Below are 19098 nucleotides of genomic sequence, written 5' to 3' on the forward strand. Positions count from 1 at the left end.
ATCTAACTAGAATTGTGATTACAGGGTTCATAGTCAAATTATTCACCAAAAAATAAGCACCTTTTAAGCACTTTTCAAGCACTCTAATAATATTTTTAAGTACTTTAAAAGAATATCATAATTAGGAAGGGTTGGAAATTTTTGACAATTGACGATTTTATCTGGTTTTAACAGTCATGTCAAAAAAAATTCTTTTGGCATTGTTTTTGACAATTGTCAAAATTTTTGAATCATGTAAATCAAATGGCGTTTTCATAAGTTACAATCTGACGATGCTCCGAAATAGATTGGGGTTGAATTAATTGTGAAAACGTTGAATAACTCAATGTGAACAGTGTCCTTCTGCATAATTCGTAGCAAAAATCAGCATGGTAAAGGAAAAATCTCAATTTGGGAAAGGGAAAATTAAGCACTGTTTAAAAACACCCAATGAAAAAAGCACCTTTAAGGGCTTTTAAAACATGAAAATAAGCACCTTTAAGCACTTTTTAAAAACGGTACACACTCTGGATTGTAAAGCAGTGCTAAAAAGTAGGGAATCAGTAAAATTACTTATTTTTCAACTTCTACTACAAAACTCGTACATTATCATTTATTCTTCTACAATATTCATTTAAGGAATTGGTTGATATCCAGGTTAAAGAATGAATTTCAATGGACTTGATCTCTAGTACCCCCATCAATTGGAAGATCTAATCTAAAGCTAAATCTATCATTGCATCTTCTTGGGAATCTCCTCTGGCATTTGGTTGCAACAATGGTAAGCAACCAAGAGGTACTGCTATTAAGCAAGTCAAATTCAACAGACTGCTTTGTCAGTGCCCTAAATTGACACCTGAAATATCCCAAATTTCACTGGAGAAATAACTTCCCCTATTGCAGAAAAGGTAACATGGCTTACATCTTTTTTCGTACTCAGAATAACTTAAGGAGGATTTATTACAGAATCTTTTATTTGTTATGGATTTTGCATCAGTTTATGGCCTTGAGGATCTGGTTTAGTCTAATGGGTAACCAGTGAGGATTAACAACAACACAATAAAAATAATTTTAGAGCAGATTTAATTTATTTCTTCCTTTTTTAAAAAAAATGTTTTTAGTTCAGATAAGTTAAATTATATTAGATTTGGAGTTATTTCATAAAAAAATACATCTTTTAGAACAACTGCAACAAAATTTGCAACAGCAAATCTAAGATTATGATAAATTCAAGCTAGAACAACAAAGATATCCTTTATCGTAACTGAATATTAAACTCCAACTCGCAGAGTGAGAAATGAGTTCTTATTTCCTGAACATATCAAGCACAGTAAGATGTTATTTTAAAAATTGTTTGTATTGTTTGCAAGTGGGCAATAATATTGGTTATTGTTATTTATTACTGATTACTTATAGCTACATAAAAATCCACAATAAAAATAAAATTGACTAAAATAAAAAATAAAAGCAACATGAATGGAAAAAATCTAATTTGAATTTTCAGTTTCTGTTCACATCTACCTCTAATACCATCAATTAATATGATTTATTTTAGTAGCTGTTATAAAAAGTACTTGAAACAAGCTTTGAAATGTATAAACTATCATTAAAAGAAGAAGAAAAAAAATATGACAATTAATAATGTTTGATATCAATAGCACTAGTGGACCCCAATTATTTCATTAGACTTACAGTAAAATACATTTAATTTTTTACAAAAAAGAATTTGAGGATTTAAGAAAAAAAAAAGGTTTAATAATTATGAATAATGGGAATCGACCTGTTCTGGCCTCGATACATTCTTGGTTGCAGGGAGAGGGCTCCCGGAATATCTAAAAATTTGATAATCATATATGAAAGACTTTTGAATAATGGTTTAAATCCACTTTAAAAAATGTAGTTAGCCTTACATTCATGCTCATGCAAATTATTTCTATCTAGTATTAAAATTAGTACATCCTTCAGCTTATTTTTACTACAGTACATATACCATGAATCAGAAAAGACAGTAAAAACAATTATATTTACATCACTTTAAGGCTCTGTAACTCAAAATGAAAAAAAAAAAGTTAAGTTCCAATATTCAAATAATGATTTCATACACTGATAACCTCAAAAAATAATAAAAGTAATAAAAACCTTCATTATGCATAAAAATTGCTATGCTTGGTTAAATATGGAGCCTTACGTAAAAAATGAAAAAAGAGAGAATGTTTCAGCACTGCATTGGAAGAGGATGGCAGACCACTATACTAATTTATTTGTATTATTTATTGTTATATGATTTCTTTTTAAAAATTTTTAAACAATAAATTGATTTCACAGATGACAATGTACTTTTTAAAACTTTACAAGGTAAAACTGCATAGAGTTAGAAAAATAAACATCAAATTACTTACCCACACTTTTTAAGCTGAACTTTTAGTAAATGATCTTTCATTGCCTAAAAATATATACCCATATAAATGAAAACAAATTAATTTTCAAATATTTAACATGCAATGTATATATATATATATATATATATATATATATATATATATATATATATATATATATATATATATATATATATATATATATAAAAATATATATATATATATATATTAAGAGTTGGATTAATCATATTGCTTAGTGTTAAAAAAATGAGGAATGTACCAAAAATAAATAAAAAAGATAAAAAATGTATAGCACAAAAATGTATCGCAAGCTCTATGTATTACACAATTTATTATTAAAATATTTTATGCTTTATTTCTATTCACCATACTGTTTTTTAGAAACTTTATATAATATGATTAGAATAATAATTACAAATTAGTGGTGATAAATTTATTTAATTACTCTCATTTTAAACATAGTTATTTCAAGATTAAAATCTTTGTATGTATAAAAAAGTATACAGTATAGCAATTGTTAAAAAGTCGTACGAAGTTTTATTTTTAAACAGTCAGACAAATAGAAAATTCCATTTAGCTTGCAGTTTATACTACATAGAAAACCAGCTATTTTCAAGTTAATGATTAGGGAAACAGAATAAGAAGAAAAGAAAACATCCTGTCAAATTTTTCCATTTGAATAAGCATTAGGGTTAAAATATTAATTTTTATATACCACTAATAGAAAACAGTGATAAAGAAATTTTCTAATTCTACACAGACCTAAATAAATTATCAAAAATATGTTTTGAAATAAAATACATTTTTACCAATATTTCTTCTTCAACAAGTTCATTCATTCCATCAGATTGTAGGCGATTATAAACCTAAAATTTTAATATATCAATAGCTATAAGAACGTATCTATTTACAAAAATATATTGACATAAATACTTTTTATTTTATATTACCATATTAAGATTTGGGTCCAGTTCTCGATACGCAGGAAGATGACCTGGTCTGGCAACAGATCTTGAAATTTTCCGTTCACACAAACTTTCTAAAAGGTTTCTTAAAGTAGGCAGTCTAATAAGAAAATCAAAAATGCATCTGGGAACAGGATCTTGCAATGCATTCAGTAGCACAAGCTAAAAAATTAAAAGAAATTTATTCAGACTTGTTAATCTATGAAATTCTGTAAAAAAAAAACATTTTGAAGAGAACATTATTTAACAATTAAAAAAAAATTTATGAATGTGATACTGATAAAAATAATAGATATATAACAAAGGTTGAGACATCCTAGTTCCTAAGGCTTTTAAATATAAGCCCCATGACAATACTTTATAACCGTCGTTGAACAGTTGACCCAAATTTTAGTTTACGCCACCAATTCCTAAATATTTCTAATTATCTTAATATCTAATTACATTTTTTTTTATCCTAAATATTTCTATTAAAGTTTTTTTCCTTATACCCCAAACCAATAATGCAGCTAAGTTTTGATTATTTTTCAATAATGATGAAACTTAATTCTATAGAAAAAATAGTATTAATGATTTTTTCCCAAAAAAATGTTGCTGTTCAGCCGATTCCTTTTGGCTGAATATTCGGTATCGGCCAAATTGCTATGCATTACAGTCCTAATTTTAACATCTTTCTTTAATCTTAAAATGTGATAATTTTCATAATAGAAAAAAACCTGTTTTAATCTGTTAGTTTAATCTGTCTGTAAAAAACCTAATTTAATCTGTTAGTTTTAATTAATAGCATCTCAGAAAGTTTTTTCGAAACACAAAAGCAATTTTGCACTAGCAAATGACAAAATAAAAACAACCATGTATTGATATCATATCATGATTGAGTTACAAAAACAGATTAACGAAGTTAAAAGAATGCAGTTTTTTCTTTAAGTAAATATGGTTAGCAAAAGCACATTATTATTCAACATTTATTGTTACAGTAAAAGTTTTTGGCTGCGGACTAAATTTTCCGAAATTTTTTAGAATGAAAGTTAAAAACTTTACAGTAATGTGTTTCTAACACTCACAAGAAGGTTGGCACATTTTGTAGAAACATAATGAATAAACTTTTCTTTTGTAAAAAATATTTCTTTTAAGCTGTTAAGATAAAGATTTTAACTGTAGTTGTAACAGTACTTTTAACAGAAAGAAAGCATATTTGTTTATTAATTTATAACTTGCTTATATGAATCATTTAAGAATTTCATAGTGTTATAAACAAATTTGTAATCAAATTTATCTTCATAATGGTTAAAAAAAATTTGAAAACAAATATAATGAAAGAAAATTTAAATATTTCAATTTAATTTTAAAGATCAATGGTTTTATGGCAGTTATAAGGGATTAAGGAAGTTTCTATCCAAAATAATAATATTAATTTTCTTGAAAAAATTTTTTTTTTGGTAAAAAAGAAAACTAATGGTATGATGGGGGTTATAAACAAAATAATAAAGTTTCTGCCCCCCCCAAAAAAAAAAACAATCTTCATTTTTATGCATTAAATTTCCTTTTTTATTTTTTATAAAAAAGGAGACCCTGATCAGGGAATAATGAAGTGTCAGTCCAAAATATCAATATTCATTTGCATGCATTAAATTAAATTTCCTGTTTTATTTTTTTTTAAATTTTTTTCGTAAAAAAGGAAACTAATGGCATGATTGTGGTTATGAAGGAATAATGAAGTTTCTGTCCAAACCAAAAAATCTTCCTTCTCATGCATTAAATTGCCATTATTTATTATTATTATTTCTTTTGGTAAAAAAGATGGAAGGAAATCAAAGAATTTAAAATTACCCTGTTTCTTTTTCTTTTAATTTATTTAATGATTTTAATTTATAGCTTTTATTTTAGCTGTTTTTATGCATATCAATAAAAAAAAAGAATATAATAATTCGTCTTAATTATGCAAAAAAAAAACTTCTTTTATATGTTAACTTAATACATCCCTGACTTAAATAATGTCATAATGAAGTAAATGCATGTTTAAAACTAGTAAATACATTTTATATCATAACCAAAAAATAAGCAGTACGTACAAATAACAAGTTTGCTAATTATCGATATAAAGTGCAATATCGGCATATAATATGAAATATGTGCAATAACAAACTTATTCTGAAATCATCTGATTTATGTAAGCATATTTACACAGTTATAAACTTGAACAAAAAAAGAAAATAAGCATATAAAAATATTTCTACAATAAAACATTAAAAAAAAATTTTTTTGATGAGTTACCAATATTTTAATCTTTTATATTTATTTTTTTCGCAGAAATTAAAAATTTTTTAATTTCTGCCCCTCAGTAAAGCAAGTATGATATAGACAATAAAGAATAAAAATTAAGTAATACAACTAAACATTAAAAATAACACAATAAAAATAAAGAAGTAACCTTCTCAATTTTTACCTCTTTGTCAACTTGAATGACAGAATGTCTTAGAAAAGGTTGAAGTAAAGGAATCAGCCTGCACTGAACATCAGCTAAGTTTAACGATTTGGCAACAACACAAACAAAGCCAACAGCAGACTGTTTAATCCATAAATTCTATAGTGAAAAAAAATCATAAAATAAAACTATCACTAATTACAATATATTAATACATAGGTTTCCAATATTCTTTTGACTCACCTCACAATTTGCAAGACATATTTTTTATCAATGACCCATAAAAAAAATTTGACAAAAATTTATAAACGAATTTAAATAAAACTTTTTTTACATTCAACATGGTACACTTTTAAACATATTTACTTAATTTATTAAAAATTTCTAGTGACTAATGATTTTATATTTGAACTTTTATAGCACTTATTAAAGAAACTAGCCTTTTTGCTAAAAAGAAATATATACAACAAATTTCTAAGCTGAGTGTAAAATAAATTAATTTTTTTTTTATAAATCCCAAACAACTGTTACATTATGTTCATGACATATTAATAAAAATTATTAAAATACGTTGTTAAAAATTCTTAAAAAATAGTTTGAATTTCGAAAAGAAAAAAAAATGTCTGCTTAAATAAAAAAGTTTGTGTAAAAAAAGTTTGGTTGGTAATTTTTTCAATATAAGCTTATGTTTGCTGAATTAATGAGTACTTTAATTACATGTATTGGTATGTCGTGATTTTTCAATGCAAAATAAACTATTAGTTCTTAAATGTACTCTATATTTAAAGTATTTCTTTTTCTTCTGCATATTATTTTTACACATCCTCTATAAAAATCAACAACACACAAGAAATATTCAATGCCCACTAAGAAGCAACAAACAGTCATGCTGGGAACCTATGAATTAACACATTAAAAATAAATAACAGCTACAAAAGATAATATATCAATAATGAGCATTAAGATAATTAATATAAGTATATAACAATAACCAAGCACTTAGAAGAATTAAAATATCAATTAGTCTATAATTTATGACAAAGCTGATTCAGTAAAGAAATTACACACCTTATTTATTAAATGGTACTTTTTTATTTTAGGGAAAATAAAAAAACCTATTACCACAGTACCTATGACCAATATTAATTATTCATGAATAATTGGTTGGTAATTTTTTGTCGCCTGCCTTTCAAAAGTAATAAATACCCTCAAAATACTTGTCAGTGTACTAACAAAAATTTTATGATAAAATATATTGTTTGTTAGTAATTCTTTAGAAGAAAAACAATAAGAAGGAGAATAGTTGACACTAGATCTTGTAGAATTCCTATTAAATTAACTAATTATAATAAGAAAAACTAGTTTTGATGAAAGCTAAATTGCTATATATACACATGATATTAAAAAACACATTTTAAAAATAGAATTTTCTAAACTGTAATATGATTTATATCTATATATACGTAGAAAATTGATCATAATATTTGTATTACGTAAACTGCCTTTCTTCCAGCTGTAAAAGGTTAGAAACATTTTATATGTTAAAAAATTAAACACACATTGAGAAAATGTAATCAGCATTTCTTTGTTGTTATTTTTAAGGTTATCTTTTAAGTCTCCATTCCTGATTTCAATTAGTAATATATTAACATTAGTTTTTAAAATTAGTATATCTTGCATACTTTTTATTTTTTTCACTTTTAGGTTATTTTTTATAAATAAAACCTTTTTGTTGTTTGCAAATTAACTTTGATTAATGGTTTGTAAACTACTACTTGTGGGTTAAAATCATAGTTCCGGCTTTTAAGTAATCATTAAGCTAATAGCTTTCACTAATTTTTTTTTTTTTTTTTTACAATTTATAATTGAAAATAGGGCATTGAAAGAAAACTTTAAGCAATTTTGCATGGAGTCAATTTGTTTCAGAAATAATTGAAGGGCTAATTTGAATAAATTAAATTTCGTACAACTAAAATAGAGACTAAATTTCAATGAAACAACTATAAATATAGAATACTACAAATAATATTTACAGGATGAATTAATAGAGGGATGGCTTCAGTAACGAGATCATACAACATTTGCTTCTGAAGAAGTCCCAATTCAGTTAACTCAGATAAAGCTGCAAGGGCTTTACGTATCACAAAGTCTTCTGAATCAGTTAAACCCTAAAAGAACAGAAAAGAAAAAGTATCTCAATGCGATAACATAATATTTTGAGGGAATAAAACAAAACCTTTGATGGAAACATTACCTGTTGTAACAAAGGTTTCAATATTGGACAACATTGCCATCCAACATAAGAAGCCACTCCCACAATTGCATCAAAAAAAGCCCCACGCAAATGTCGGTCTTCCTAAAAATATACATTTTAAATTATAAGCAGTGGCTAGAACTATCGATTGCTGCTTTTTTAAAAAAATGCAGTGTAGTTTAGTAGTGTAATACAAACTAGTTTATAACGTTTTCTGATAATTGACTTTAATATTAGTTTAGTAATGATTCAAACATAACTAATTTTTTGAATCAGATTGATGTAAATCTTATGCAAGTTCAACAGTTCTTACTTTGTAACTCTCAGAGTACATTACTACTTAAAAAAAAGTTTTAGAGACATAACAAAAATCACAAATATATAATACTTCTTTTTCTTGAAATAAATATTCTCTGCCAAGAAAGATAGAACAAGGCATAAGAAATTGAAAGAAAAAAGAATTGTAAAAATGGTTTAGAATAATAAATAAGTTAACTAAACAAGGGTTAGATATTTTTTTAACAACTTCTTATGACAAAATAAGCCTGCTATTGTTTTAAATGATTTTTTAGGAACATTTTCATTCAATTTTCATTTTTTTTTAAAATTTTGAGCATGAATGTAAATTGTGTACCCCCAGCAAAGTTTGTCTCCTAAAAGTAATGGCTACATTTCAAAAATAATATTATAATGTCTTTCTGTAAAATACATGTTACAAGAGCATGAAATTGTTAGTTAAATCATTTATCCTCATGATCACAAGACTATCCTTAGTAGCAGATGAATCATGGGTTAAAATGTGTGTGCTCTTGGTTTATCTTGAAAAGTTGTTGTAGTAGTGCAAATGTAGATTCTTTTTCAACTATGCAATGTAGATGTGATATGTTTCACTGAAAATATTTTCTATCAAGACAAATTTGTCTCACTACATAACTCAGAAGTTTGTTTGTCGTCTGAGTTGTGATAAAATACATGCCTCAAATTTAATAATTATAGGCTGTTCATTGATGGCGATAAAACAAGATAATAGCTTTATAGAAACAAACTTTATAGAAGTATAAATAATAGGCTCTTATGAGTATTAACCTTTCTAAAAAATTAAGTACTAATTAACTAACTGAATTCGAAAAAACATTAACTCATAATAATTAAGTTTAATTTACAAAAATAGATGAAAAAAAAAGGCTTAACAGTTACCTTATCATTTAGGTAAGTAATCATGTGAGAAAGCAAAACATCATTTCCTGTAAAGAAAAAAAAATATATAAATAGTCAAAGTTAAAAAAAAAAACTTCTAAAATTCCTGGTGTATATTTCTTCAAAAGAACAAAATTAATCAACAAGATTTGTAACACAATTTTTCAATACCCTATTCAACCAGCATCAATATTATGTCCAAATGCACTAATAATCAAAGTAATTAGTTATTTTCTTGACAATATGTAAGATATACATAAGCGTAATAACAATTTTTGTTAATTCATTTTCAGCATTATAATTTTTACAAAATTAACTAATAACCAAGACAAAATTAAAATAGACATAGTAAAGTACTTAGGTGGAAATGAACTAAGTTAAATGTTGTTTGACTTTCATAAAATTTAAAATAAAAATCAGTGAATAGATTTAGTGTAGAAAAAATACTGAATCAAATATTTTTGTAGGTGAAGTCTAAAGCCAGACATTTTGATTAAATAAATAACTTACTCCTGATTAATTAGCCTATTCTGAAAATGTTTTACAATTTAACAAGTAGAAGGATTTAGTGTAGAAAAAATACTAATTTAAATTTATTGTTTTTAAATTCATTGGATTTTTATAGTACATTTTCCAGTTTTATATAAACATTTCTTCTTCTCAATTGAATCTGGCTAAGAAAGTGAACTTGTAGTTTCTTTTTTCGACTCTGTCACGATATCCATGGTAATTTTATTTACTGACTGTTGATTTAATATTTCACTAAGTAGTAAGTATATTAAAAGAAATATAGGTAGGTATCAATATTCGCAGCAAAATTCAGCAATTTGAAATGCAAGAACATATTAAAATTTAGCCTTACTGTCAGCTTTCCCCTTTGTACCCTTTCTACACTCTGTTACCTACCATTTATTAAACTTTATTTCTCTGTATAATTTAACAGAAAGCAATTTTAATAAGCTTTTTACAGTATAAATTTGACATGAGTTGAAACTGTTTACCATTTTAGGTAACCTATGTTTTTATTTAAACACTTTTGATCATTAGTAACAGAGAGAAACATAATACAAATATAAGTTAATGTTTTATTTTTTGTTCCAAATAAAAAAGTGCACTGCTGTTTTAAGTTTTATAAACAAAAAAAACATTCTAACTGCAGCTGAAATCTTTATCAGTAGTAATTTGAATATCTATTTATTTAAAAAAAAAAAATTCAAAATGCATCTTTATTTTGAAAATGAACTGTATAGCAGGATATTTATTTACTATTTTGTGGACTATCCACAGAATTCACTTAACTATCAATGCAACATCGTTCAATTTATGACATAACACAAATTTATTGAAAAAAATTTATTAAAATTAAATTAAATATGTTAGATTTTTTAACTATTATTTTACACATTAAAAAGTAGTCATAATAACCTTTTCGCCTTCCAAAAAAGACACAAAGTCTTTGTATTCCTCTTTCCAATAGAGTCTGTTTAACAGCATTAACTGGATCACTGAGTAATGTTGTCACACTTTGCTGTACCAACTCTTGCAAAGCTTGCAGTTCATGATCATAAGAAACCTTTAAAACAATAAATACAAACTATAATAACTACAGAAAATAAACCAAATCTCCATTGGATTGTAATACAATTCCAATACCGAATGTTTTTTTGATATACAAGAATTTCAACTAGAATTGATTTATATATTTTATCTCTCATTTAGTCATCATTTGAGACAATACACTTTTCTTTTATATTTCAATGCTAGCAGTAAAAAAATAATGTTTAATAGTGTAGTTAAAAATGATTTTTTTCATCATATTAAGAAATTTAAAAAATATCATGATAAGTCACAGATATGGACGAGGACATTTACTACAGTAATCTGACAGGTCGTTGGCACATTTATGTTTGGTAGAAAACATAGAAATTTTTATAAGCATAATTTTTTTTCTAAAAAATTGAGCAAAGACTTTCTAATAAGTGACAATAAATTTGAACTGCATAATCAACACCAAGTTTGTCTATAACAACAAAACTAAACAATATTGTTGGAGATTAGATATTATCAGGATTATTTAATTTGGGATCTAATACATAAATCTTTAAAAACCCTTATTTGTTTTGTTATTCTTATAACAAATTAAAGCCGATTAAACCCTAGAGTTTTTAGAAATTTAGAGTTGTTAATGTTTTATTTAGGTTTGAATTAAATTCTTTTATTTTTCTCAATAAATTTTTAAATTTATTAACTTTAATGCCAAACAGCAAGTTGTTGAATTTTAAATGCTTGATATAATAAATTATTTTCTTACTTTGTTATGGTGATTTCTTTCTTCATCACTCAGGAAAGTGCTGTCTGGATCAGGTTCCATATCAGAATGAGTCATTTCTAAAAACCTAATTATGCAAAGAATAAAATTAAGAGGTGCTATTCTTAAAATTACTCAGGTGAAAACAACAAATTTAATAGTTTATATACAGTATATTTTCTTTCATTCAAAGATTTCAAATCAAAGATATCTAATGGTCCCTTAAATATTACTTGCAACCAATATATATATATGTATATATATAAATACATATGCTACTGTGAATGACCAAAATTGGTAGTTGTTGATTTCCAGTGGTGAATGTTGATAATCACATCGTCGTTTTGGTAAATATCCAAAATGTATACTAGGTCTAGTTAAGCACCACTGCCTGGTATGACCTACATCAATGTTTTCTAAGGTTCAGTGCCACAGCCCCGTATACCCTACACTAGGGGTGCACAACCTGCGGCCCTTCGACTACTGAAGTGCGGCCCGCGAGAGCTTCTAAACACAATAAAATTTTTTTAAAAAATGGCAATTTTTAATTGCACTTTTAAGTCATCTCGTTTTGACACAATCAATTTTAACAGATTCTTTAGTAAATGTACGTTTAACGCGCTTTCTTTAAGCCGATTTTATAGTAAATATAAATGATTTTTTTTAAACAGTTATTTCCGCTTTACTATGTGATTTTGAAAATCCCGAATTTTTATTACGACGCGAGTTTCAGACCGCAAATTTAAATAATCACCTTTCGTGCACTTTATTTGTGACGATTTCATCCTAAATCTAAGTGATTTTTTATCTTTTTTTTCAAAATTTGTTTCGGCAGTTATTGCTATGCGTTCCCACGTATTATAAAAAATTCCAATTATTCTAATACGACATGTACATTTTAAATCATGCATTTGACACGCTTTATTCGTGCTGAGTTCAGCATAAATATATTTTTTCCCAATTATTTTTATACTTTTCCACATGATTTTACTTAACTATGTTATTACGACACGTGATTGTTAATCGCGCAATTAAATAATCACTTTTTGATACGGTATTTCGGTACAGTTTTATCATAAATCCTAGCTATTTTTCCTTCGTTTTTATTTCCGCAACGAATATGATTTGGTCTAATGTGGTAATGAATTGTGATTTGGTCAAAAACCAAATATTCTGCAAAAAAAAAGAAGAAAAAATCGACTGAACGCCGTACACTTGGGGCCAAATAGCAAAATCTTTTACTGCTACTAAACACTGAAACTAAAATTTTAATGACTTAGAATAATATTTCCTGGAAAAACTTATTCATAAATTAACTCTGAAAAGAACGTTTTTGTCAATCAAGACGAACGTCAATCAAGAACGTTTTTGAAAATGTCGAAAAGCGAAACAGAGAACATAAAAATCAATCTTAATTTTTGAAAAAATTTTTTAAAGTTGAACATCTCAGTTTTTCAATTACCAGAAAAAGCCAAGAAAAAAGAATTAAGTCACCGGAAATGCTATTAAAAATTACTGTGTTATAATGAAAACCTCTAAAAAAAGTTTTTTTTTATTTAAAGAAAATAAAAAGATAGAAAAAACGTTCTTAATTTTTAAAATGAAAAACTTATGCCGAAAATCTCAATTTAAATTTTTCTCATTGCCATAATTTTAGAAGGAAAAAAAATTGCTATAAAATAAACATTATTAGTAACTTTATTTTTAAAAAAAATGCTGAGTCATAATAAATATGCCTAAAAAAAGAAAAACAGAAAAAACAAATTTTTCTTAGTTCCTGAAACAAAACTTTAATACTGAAAATCATACTTTTCTATGTTACTGGTTATTTATATTACAGTACAGGGAAAGAGTGATAATAAATTAATAGCATGAGACGTTCTGTTAAAATGCTGGGTTACAATAAAAGCAGCAAAAAATGGAAAAAAATCCTTCTCAATTCTCAAAGTATCGAAAAAATGACAAAATTGACTTGTCTGAATATAATTTTAAAAAAAAAAGTAATATCTATAAAAATTCAAAAATAAAAAAACTTCGAAAAATACATTTCTAAAAAATATTCTGCCGAATATTTGACTGATCATTCAACCAACTGAATTTTTCACAGAATGGCCAAATACTCGTTACATCCCTCCCTAATTTAAATGCAATGTTATTTCAACTTGAGAAATTCATAAAATGGCGGAAAACGTGAATTTTTAAACTGCTCACTGTTTGTAGTTTAGATTTCAATTTTTTGTTGCTTAAAAGATCTTTTTCGATAAAAAAAAGGAAAATGTTTACGATATAAAAAAATCTAATAATTAATAAAATAAAAAAGTACATTACAAAATAAGCATTGAATTTTATTTTGAACTATCACAGTTTTTTTATTTGAGGCTTTAGTTTAAAACCTATAAATTTTCTTCAATTAAAATATTTAATTTGAATTTATAATATGACTAAACTTTTTCCTACTTTCTTCCTGTTGGCATTGCAGTTTTTTTTATTTACTAGAATTTAATTCTAAAATGAATTTTCGTATTGCATGATATTATAAAAAAAAAAAAAAAAACATTTCTTTTCTTCAATGCTTATTTATTTTGAAAATTCTACTGTTCACATGATAAAAATAGCAATTTTTTTTTTTGCAAAAAAAAAGTATAAGTTTTTTTATTTTTGAATGAATTCTAATAATGGAACACTACTAAGTTATTGATATTACCAAGTTTATTGATAAAAAAAATGGAACGCTAATATTAAAATAAACATTACTACATTTGTCATTAACATGTCTAAACACATGTGCGGCCTTTCGTTAGCCAACCTGCTGTGTAAGTGACCCTTCACTCAAAAAGGTTGTGCACCCCTACCCTACACTGATAATTTTTTAAAGTTAACTGCCACTCCCCAGTATACATTTAACCGATACTTTAAAAACTCATGTTTCTTCTAATCTACAGTTAGCAAATTTAAAAATTTTGAATAAATATAATAATATTAACAAATAAATTAATATAACAAATAAATCTGATATAACAAATATTTTGTACATTCAACAAAGCGACTATTCTGGTGAAAGTCGATCAACTTTCTCTTGATTTCGGCCATTCATAGTAACATATACATTACATAGATTGTAAACAAAATTCAAGGTGAGATGAAAATGTAGTTGTGCTAATAGTAGTACAGAAAAATAACATTATAAAATGTAATTTTATTAAGAGCTACGAAGCCTTGAGAAACATAAACTTCACACCTCTATGAAAGAAAAATAGTTAACCTTGACAACAAAATATATAACTTTTCCAAATCTTAATCAGGCCTTTATAAATTATTTTACTGTTTTTTTAATATCATTTCATCTCATGATGCATTAATAAATAATGAATTAATTATAGATTAAGTTATACCAGTCTTGAGAAAAAGATAACTGGTTAGAAGAATAAACTATTTTTTATAGATTACTCATTTTTGGATAATGATATTTAATACTTTATAGTTTTTGCTATCGAATTATTTCTTATATTATATATGTATGACAGTCTGGTCAAGCAAGAACAAAAAAAAAAGCAGGCATACATGCAACAATCAAAACAGTTTTTATTTTGTAATCATAGCAAGAAACCAAATCATACAAAATCAAGCGCTTTTTAAAATGGTAAGGAAAATCTTTCAAATTTAACACGATGATTTCTCAAGTCACAAGCAAAAAGAGAATTACTATTTCTTAAAATTCATTTGAAAAATAGATTGAGGGATTTCTTCGGTTCTCATGTTAGTAAAAAAAATAAAAACTTAATTCTAGCATTCCTTAATTTAAATTTAGAATAAAAATGCCAAATACAAACAATGTTTTATTTTGAAGAATAAATTAAGAGAATTTAGATAAAGAATAGGTATATATTATTGGCTTCAATTTAAAAAACTCAAAGTTTAGAAACAAAATCCTAGAAATAAATGCAATTAATTAAATATATGCACTACAAATGATACATAATTTAATACAGTAGTTTCATCATATTCAAGGTGGATTCGAAAAATGTCCATAAATTTCCAGGAATTCAGGCTTCTCATTGGTTTGCAATAATATTTTATTACTTGAATGTAACTAATCTCTTTTTCTTATCATAATAAAACACAGTATATAAGCTAACTTGCATGTAAAACATAGTATGTATTTGTACCATAAATTTTACTTAATAAATTTTTCCATATTAACAGAAAAACAATTTTAAGCATTAAATTGACCTATATATATATATATATATAAATATATATATATATATATAAATATATATATATATATATATATATATATATATATATATATATATATATATATATATATATATATATATATATATATATATTCTTTTGTTAGACATACCTCAAAGCTGTTTCAGCTAATGAAGCAATATTTTCAGCATAGGCCATGCGTACTATCACAGCTTCGTCATGAGCAATATGAGACTGAAAAAAACATAATATTGTAGATAAATGTAATAAATTGCAATGCTTTTATTGCAAATAAAAGTAGTAGTTAATTATAGAGACAACTATATTTAAAACAAATTTATACTAAGAAAGACTGCCATATAAAATAGAGGGGTTATTGCAGGGATGGGCAAACTTTTTTGGTCTAGGGCCAAAAATCAAGAAAAAAAAAATATTTGGTGGGCCAAGTAAAAACTTCAAAATTTAAAAAAAAAGGTGATATACAAGTTTTAATTTAAATATTTAGTGAGATGAAGGAAATTGCGATTTCATTTTTAAAAGTTCCTTATATTAAGGTTGGAAGTGAGATGTGCTTATTTTAAGGAACAAGGCTAAATGCTTTTCTGTTAGTCTACTTCTGAAGTGATTTTTTCTAAGGTTCATAGTTGAAAACTCTTGTTCACATATATAAGATTAAGCAAACATAGCACTGAGTTTCTGGGCATGAAATATTAAATTTTGGAAACTAGCTTTTGGTAATGATTTGTAAAACTTTGGAATATTTAGAAATAACTGCTTCAGATGATTGTTAGATTGTCCTCTCTTTGGAGCGTAAAATGCGCAGTCTGCCAAATGTGAAGTACAATTTACCTATATTAGATTCCATAAGTCAGCTCCTCGAGAAAGACAAACGCTAGTTGGAGCCAATCTGTGGCTATTCTATAAAGAACTTCTGCTTTCAACATTTTACCAATTGAAGCTGTCTGTGCTAACTATTTACACCAATTTATGTTTTGTAGAACAAAAATAGAGAAAGTAAAAATTTCATCAGTACTTTGTTAAAAAAGGAAAAACAGAAATCATTTGAAACATAGTCGACAAGAAAATGGATGTATATTGTTTAAATTTTGCCACTGATCGGCAAATAAAAATTCTATCCACGGGCCGGATAAAATCTTCCTGCGGGCCACAGTTGGCCCGCGGGCCGTAGTTTGCCCATCCCTGGGTTATTGCATTCCGGGTTTTCCATATCATCTTTCCAAGTCTAAAAATTAGGGGGAGGGCAAAGTTTCCCCTAAGTTTCGCAGAATTCTTTGTATCTCAAGCCCATTGGTTATTTCCACAAATAAAAAAAGTACAGTGCGATGAAATTTTCATAGAGTTCCTAGGTCTAAAATTTACGTTTTGAAACTTTCGCTAAATTCTGTTAATGAGACATGTACATACACGTGAATTTTTTGTCAATTTGAATCTTTTGATGTAGCAGATTTTTGCCATTTTGATAATTTGAAACTGTGAAAGCATTCGCTAATACAGCGATTTATATTCACATGATTTTAATATCAAACATTGATTTTCCTATTTATGTGATATAAAAGATATAGATTAAAATTTGTAACTTTCACATGATTTAAAAATCATGCATCGCAACACTCATATTCACATGATTTAAAATTACAATATTGTGATTTGTTTTCACACATTTTAAAACTCCATTATCGCAATTCATTTTTACGCACTTTCAAATTCCAGTTTCCCAACTCATCTTCATGTGAGTTTGAAAAACAATATTGTGATTCATATTCGCGCGAGTTTAAAATTCAATGATTCAATTCATATTTTTGTGATTTTATAATCCAATGTCACGTATCGTATTTCTGCACATTTAAAATCCAACACTACAATTCATATACCGCCAAATTTAAAGTCCAATATCGTGATTGGTATTTTCGTGTTTTTAAAAGTTCAATATCACAATTCTTGTCTTGACTAATTTTTTAAATTTAGTTTTGTAAAGGTATATCATATTTTTTATTATTTGGTAATTTAACGATATTAGCAACACTACGTAACAAAATTTCATCATAAAACAATTTTATCTGATACAAAGGTTCGAAACTTTACCTGGAAGGACTTAGTTAGATAGTATTAACAAGATATAAAGAACAACCTATTATTTTTGAATTGATTTATAAAGTATTGGTCAGTATAAGTATCTAAAATTGTCTAGTTAATATTGAAGACAAATAATTTTGTCAGTGCGATATTTTTCAATGAATACTAAATCAAATATTTTCCAAAATTAATATGATTTTTATAGATTTAATTAGAATCAATGCATCAATTAGGTAATAAAAAAGATTTGAGAAGATGCCTATTTAATAAGATAAATTTATCAAAAAGTAGGCATCAGAAAATTTCTCAGAGAAAAATTTATACCAATCTTTGATATTATTCCCAACAAGCAAAAATATTTAGTTTTCGTTTGAAGTAATTAATAATAGAAATTTTTAAATACTTCAAATCTGAACAAAGCCATTTTCTCGGAGTTTTAAGAAATAAAACAGAATTCCCTGAAAATTCTATAACTTGATTCATTACAATATAAAACTAACATTTTTTCTATAATAAATTAACATGAACTCCTTTTTAGAACTAAAACTATAAAATAGTATAGAATAAAAATAACTGATTGTAGAAGCTAAAAAGAATTAATGATTAAGCCATAAGTAACAAAATTAGACATAAATTTAAAAAGAAAAAAAAGAATTAAAATGCAAGCACACTATTATAATCAATGTTGGAAACTAAGAACAACCAAAATTTAAAATTTTAAGTACGGAGGTCATAAATATTTAATAAATATTAAAGAAATATACAATACATAAATTTAAAAAATCATGACTCACTAAAAATCAGGTTTTAAGCCGGACATACTTAATAACTTGTTTTTGAATGGGATATAATAAAAACATCAACAAATGTAATAATATATTTTAAATTTGATTGAAACATGTATTTTGAACAAAATACAATAAAAAGAAAATAGTTAAAAAGAGTAAAACGAATTACATAAAATACTTACTAAATTAGGCAGAATATATTCAGGGAAAACATTTCCATCACTAAAAAAAATAAAATTAAGTTCAATTTATAGTTTTAAATTAGTTAACAGGAAAAAAGCTAAATAGTTGAGATATATTCATTAAAATACCTTCTAGGAATACTTTTAATAAGAGAAAGGCATTCAGTGAGAGTTTGAATAACTGCAACACGGACTTTAGGGTATTTGTCTTTAGCCAAGTACACCTAAAAATATCAATTTACAATCACAATAGCTTCATTATACACCTTTAAAATCAACAACAGAAAAC

At 25.8% G+C, this 19098-nt stretch overlaps 1 protein-coding gene across 10 annotated transcripts in view; it reads right to left on the bottom strand.

Moving 5' to 3' along the window:
• The window catches only part of LOC147806248 (phosphoinositide 3-kinase regulatory subunit 4-like), a 59815-nt gene that overhangs the window by 20904 nt on the left and 19813 nt on the right, over positions 1-19098 (bottom strand). For all 10 annotated transcript variants that reach the window (XM_087169035.1, XM_087169028.1, XM_087169036.1 and 7 more), the window contains exons 12-23: positions 18939-19033; positions 18810-18849; positions 15897-15979; positions 11531-11615; positions 10645-10792; positions 9220-9266; positions 8023-8124; positions 7802-7936; positions 5790-5927; positions 3329-3505; positions 3188-3244; positions 2379-2422 (exon numbers count right to left, since the gene is read on the bottom strand). In XM_087169035.1, coding sequence (XP_087025161.1) covers positions 2379-2422; positions 3188-3244; positions 3329-3505; positions 5790-5927; positions 7802-7936; positions 8023-8124; positions 9220-9266; positions 10645-10792; positions 11531-11615; positions 15897-15979; positions 18810-18849; positions 18939-19033 — 1151 coding nt within the window. The remainder of the gene's footprint in view (positions 1-2378; positions 2423-3187; positions 3245-3328; positions 3506-5789; positions 5928-7801; positions 7937-8022; positions 8125-9219; positions 9267-10644; positions 10793-11530; positions 11616-15896; positions 15980-18809; positions 18850-18938; positions 19034-19098) is intronic.

This window comes from Parasteatoda tepidariorum, chromosome 8, assembly GCF_982258835.1.
Source record: "Parasteatoda tepidariorum strain Cologne lab strain chromosome 8, Ptep-v5.0, whole genome shotgun sequence".
In the NCBI taxonomy this organism is placed as follows: Eukaryota; Metazoa; Arthropoda; class Arachnida; order Araneae; family Theridiidae; genus Parasteatoda; species Parasteatoda tepidariorum.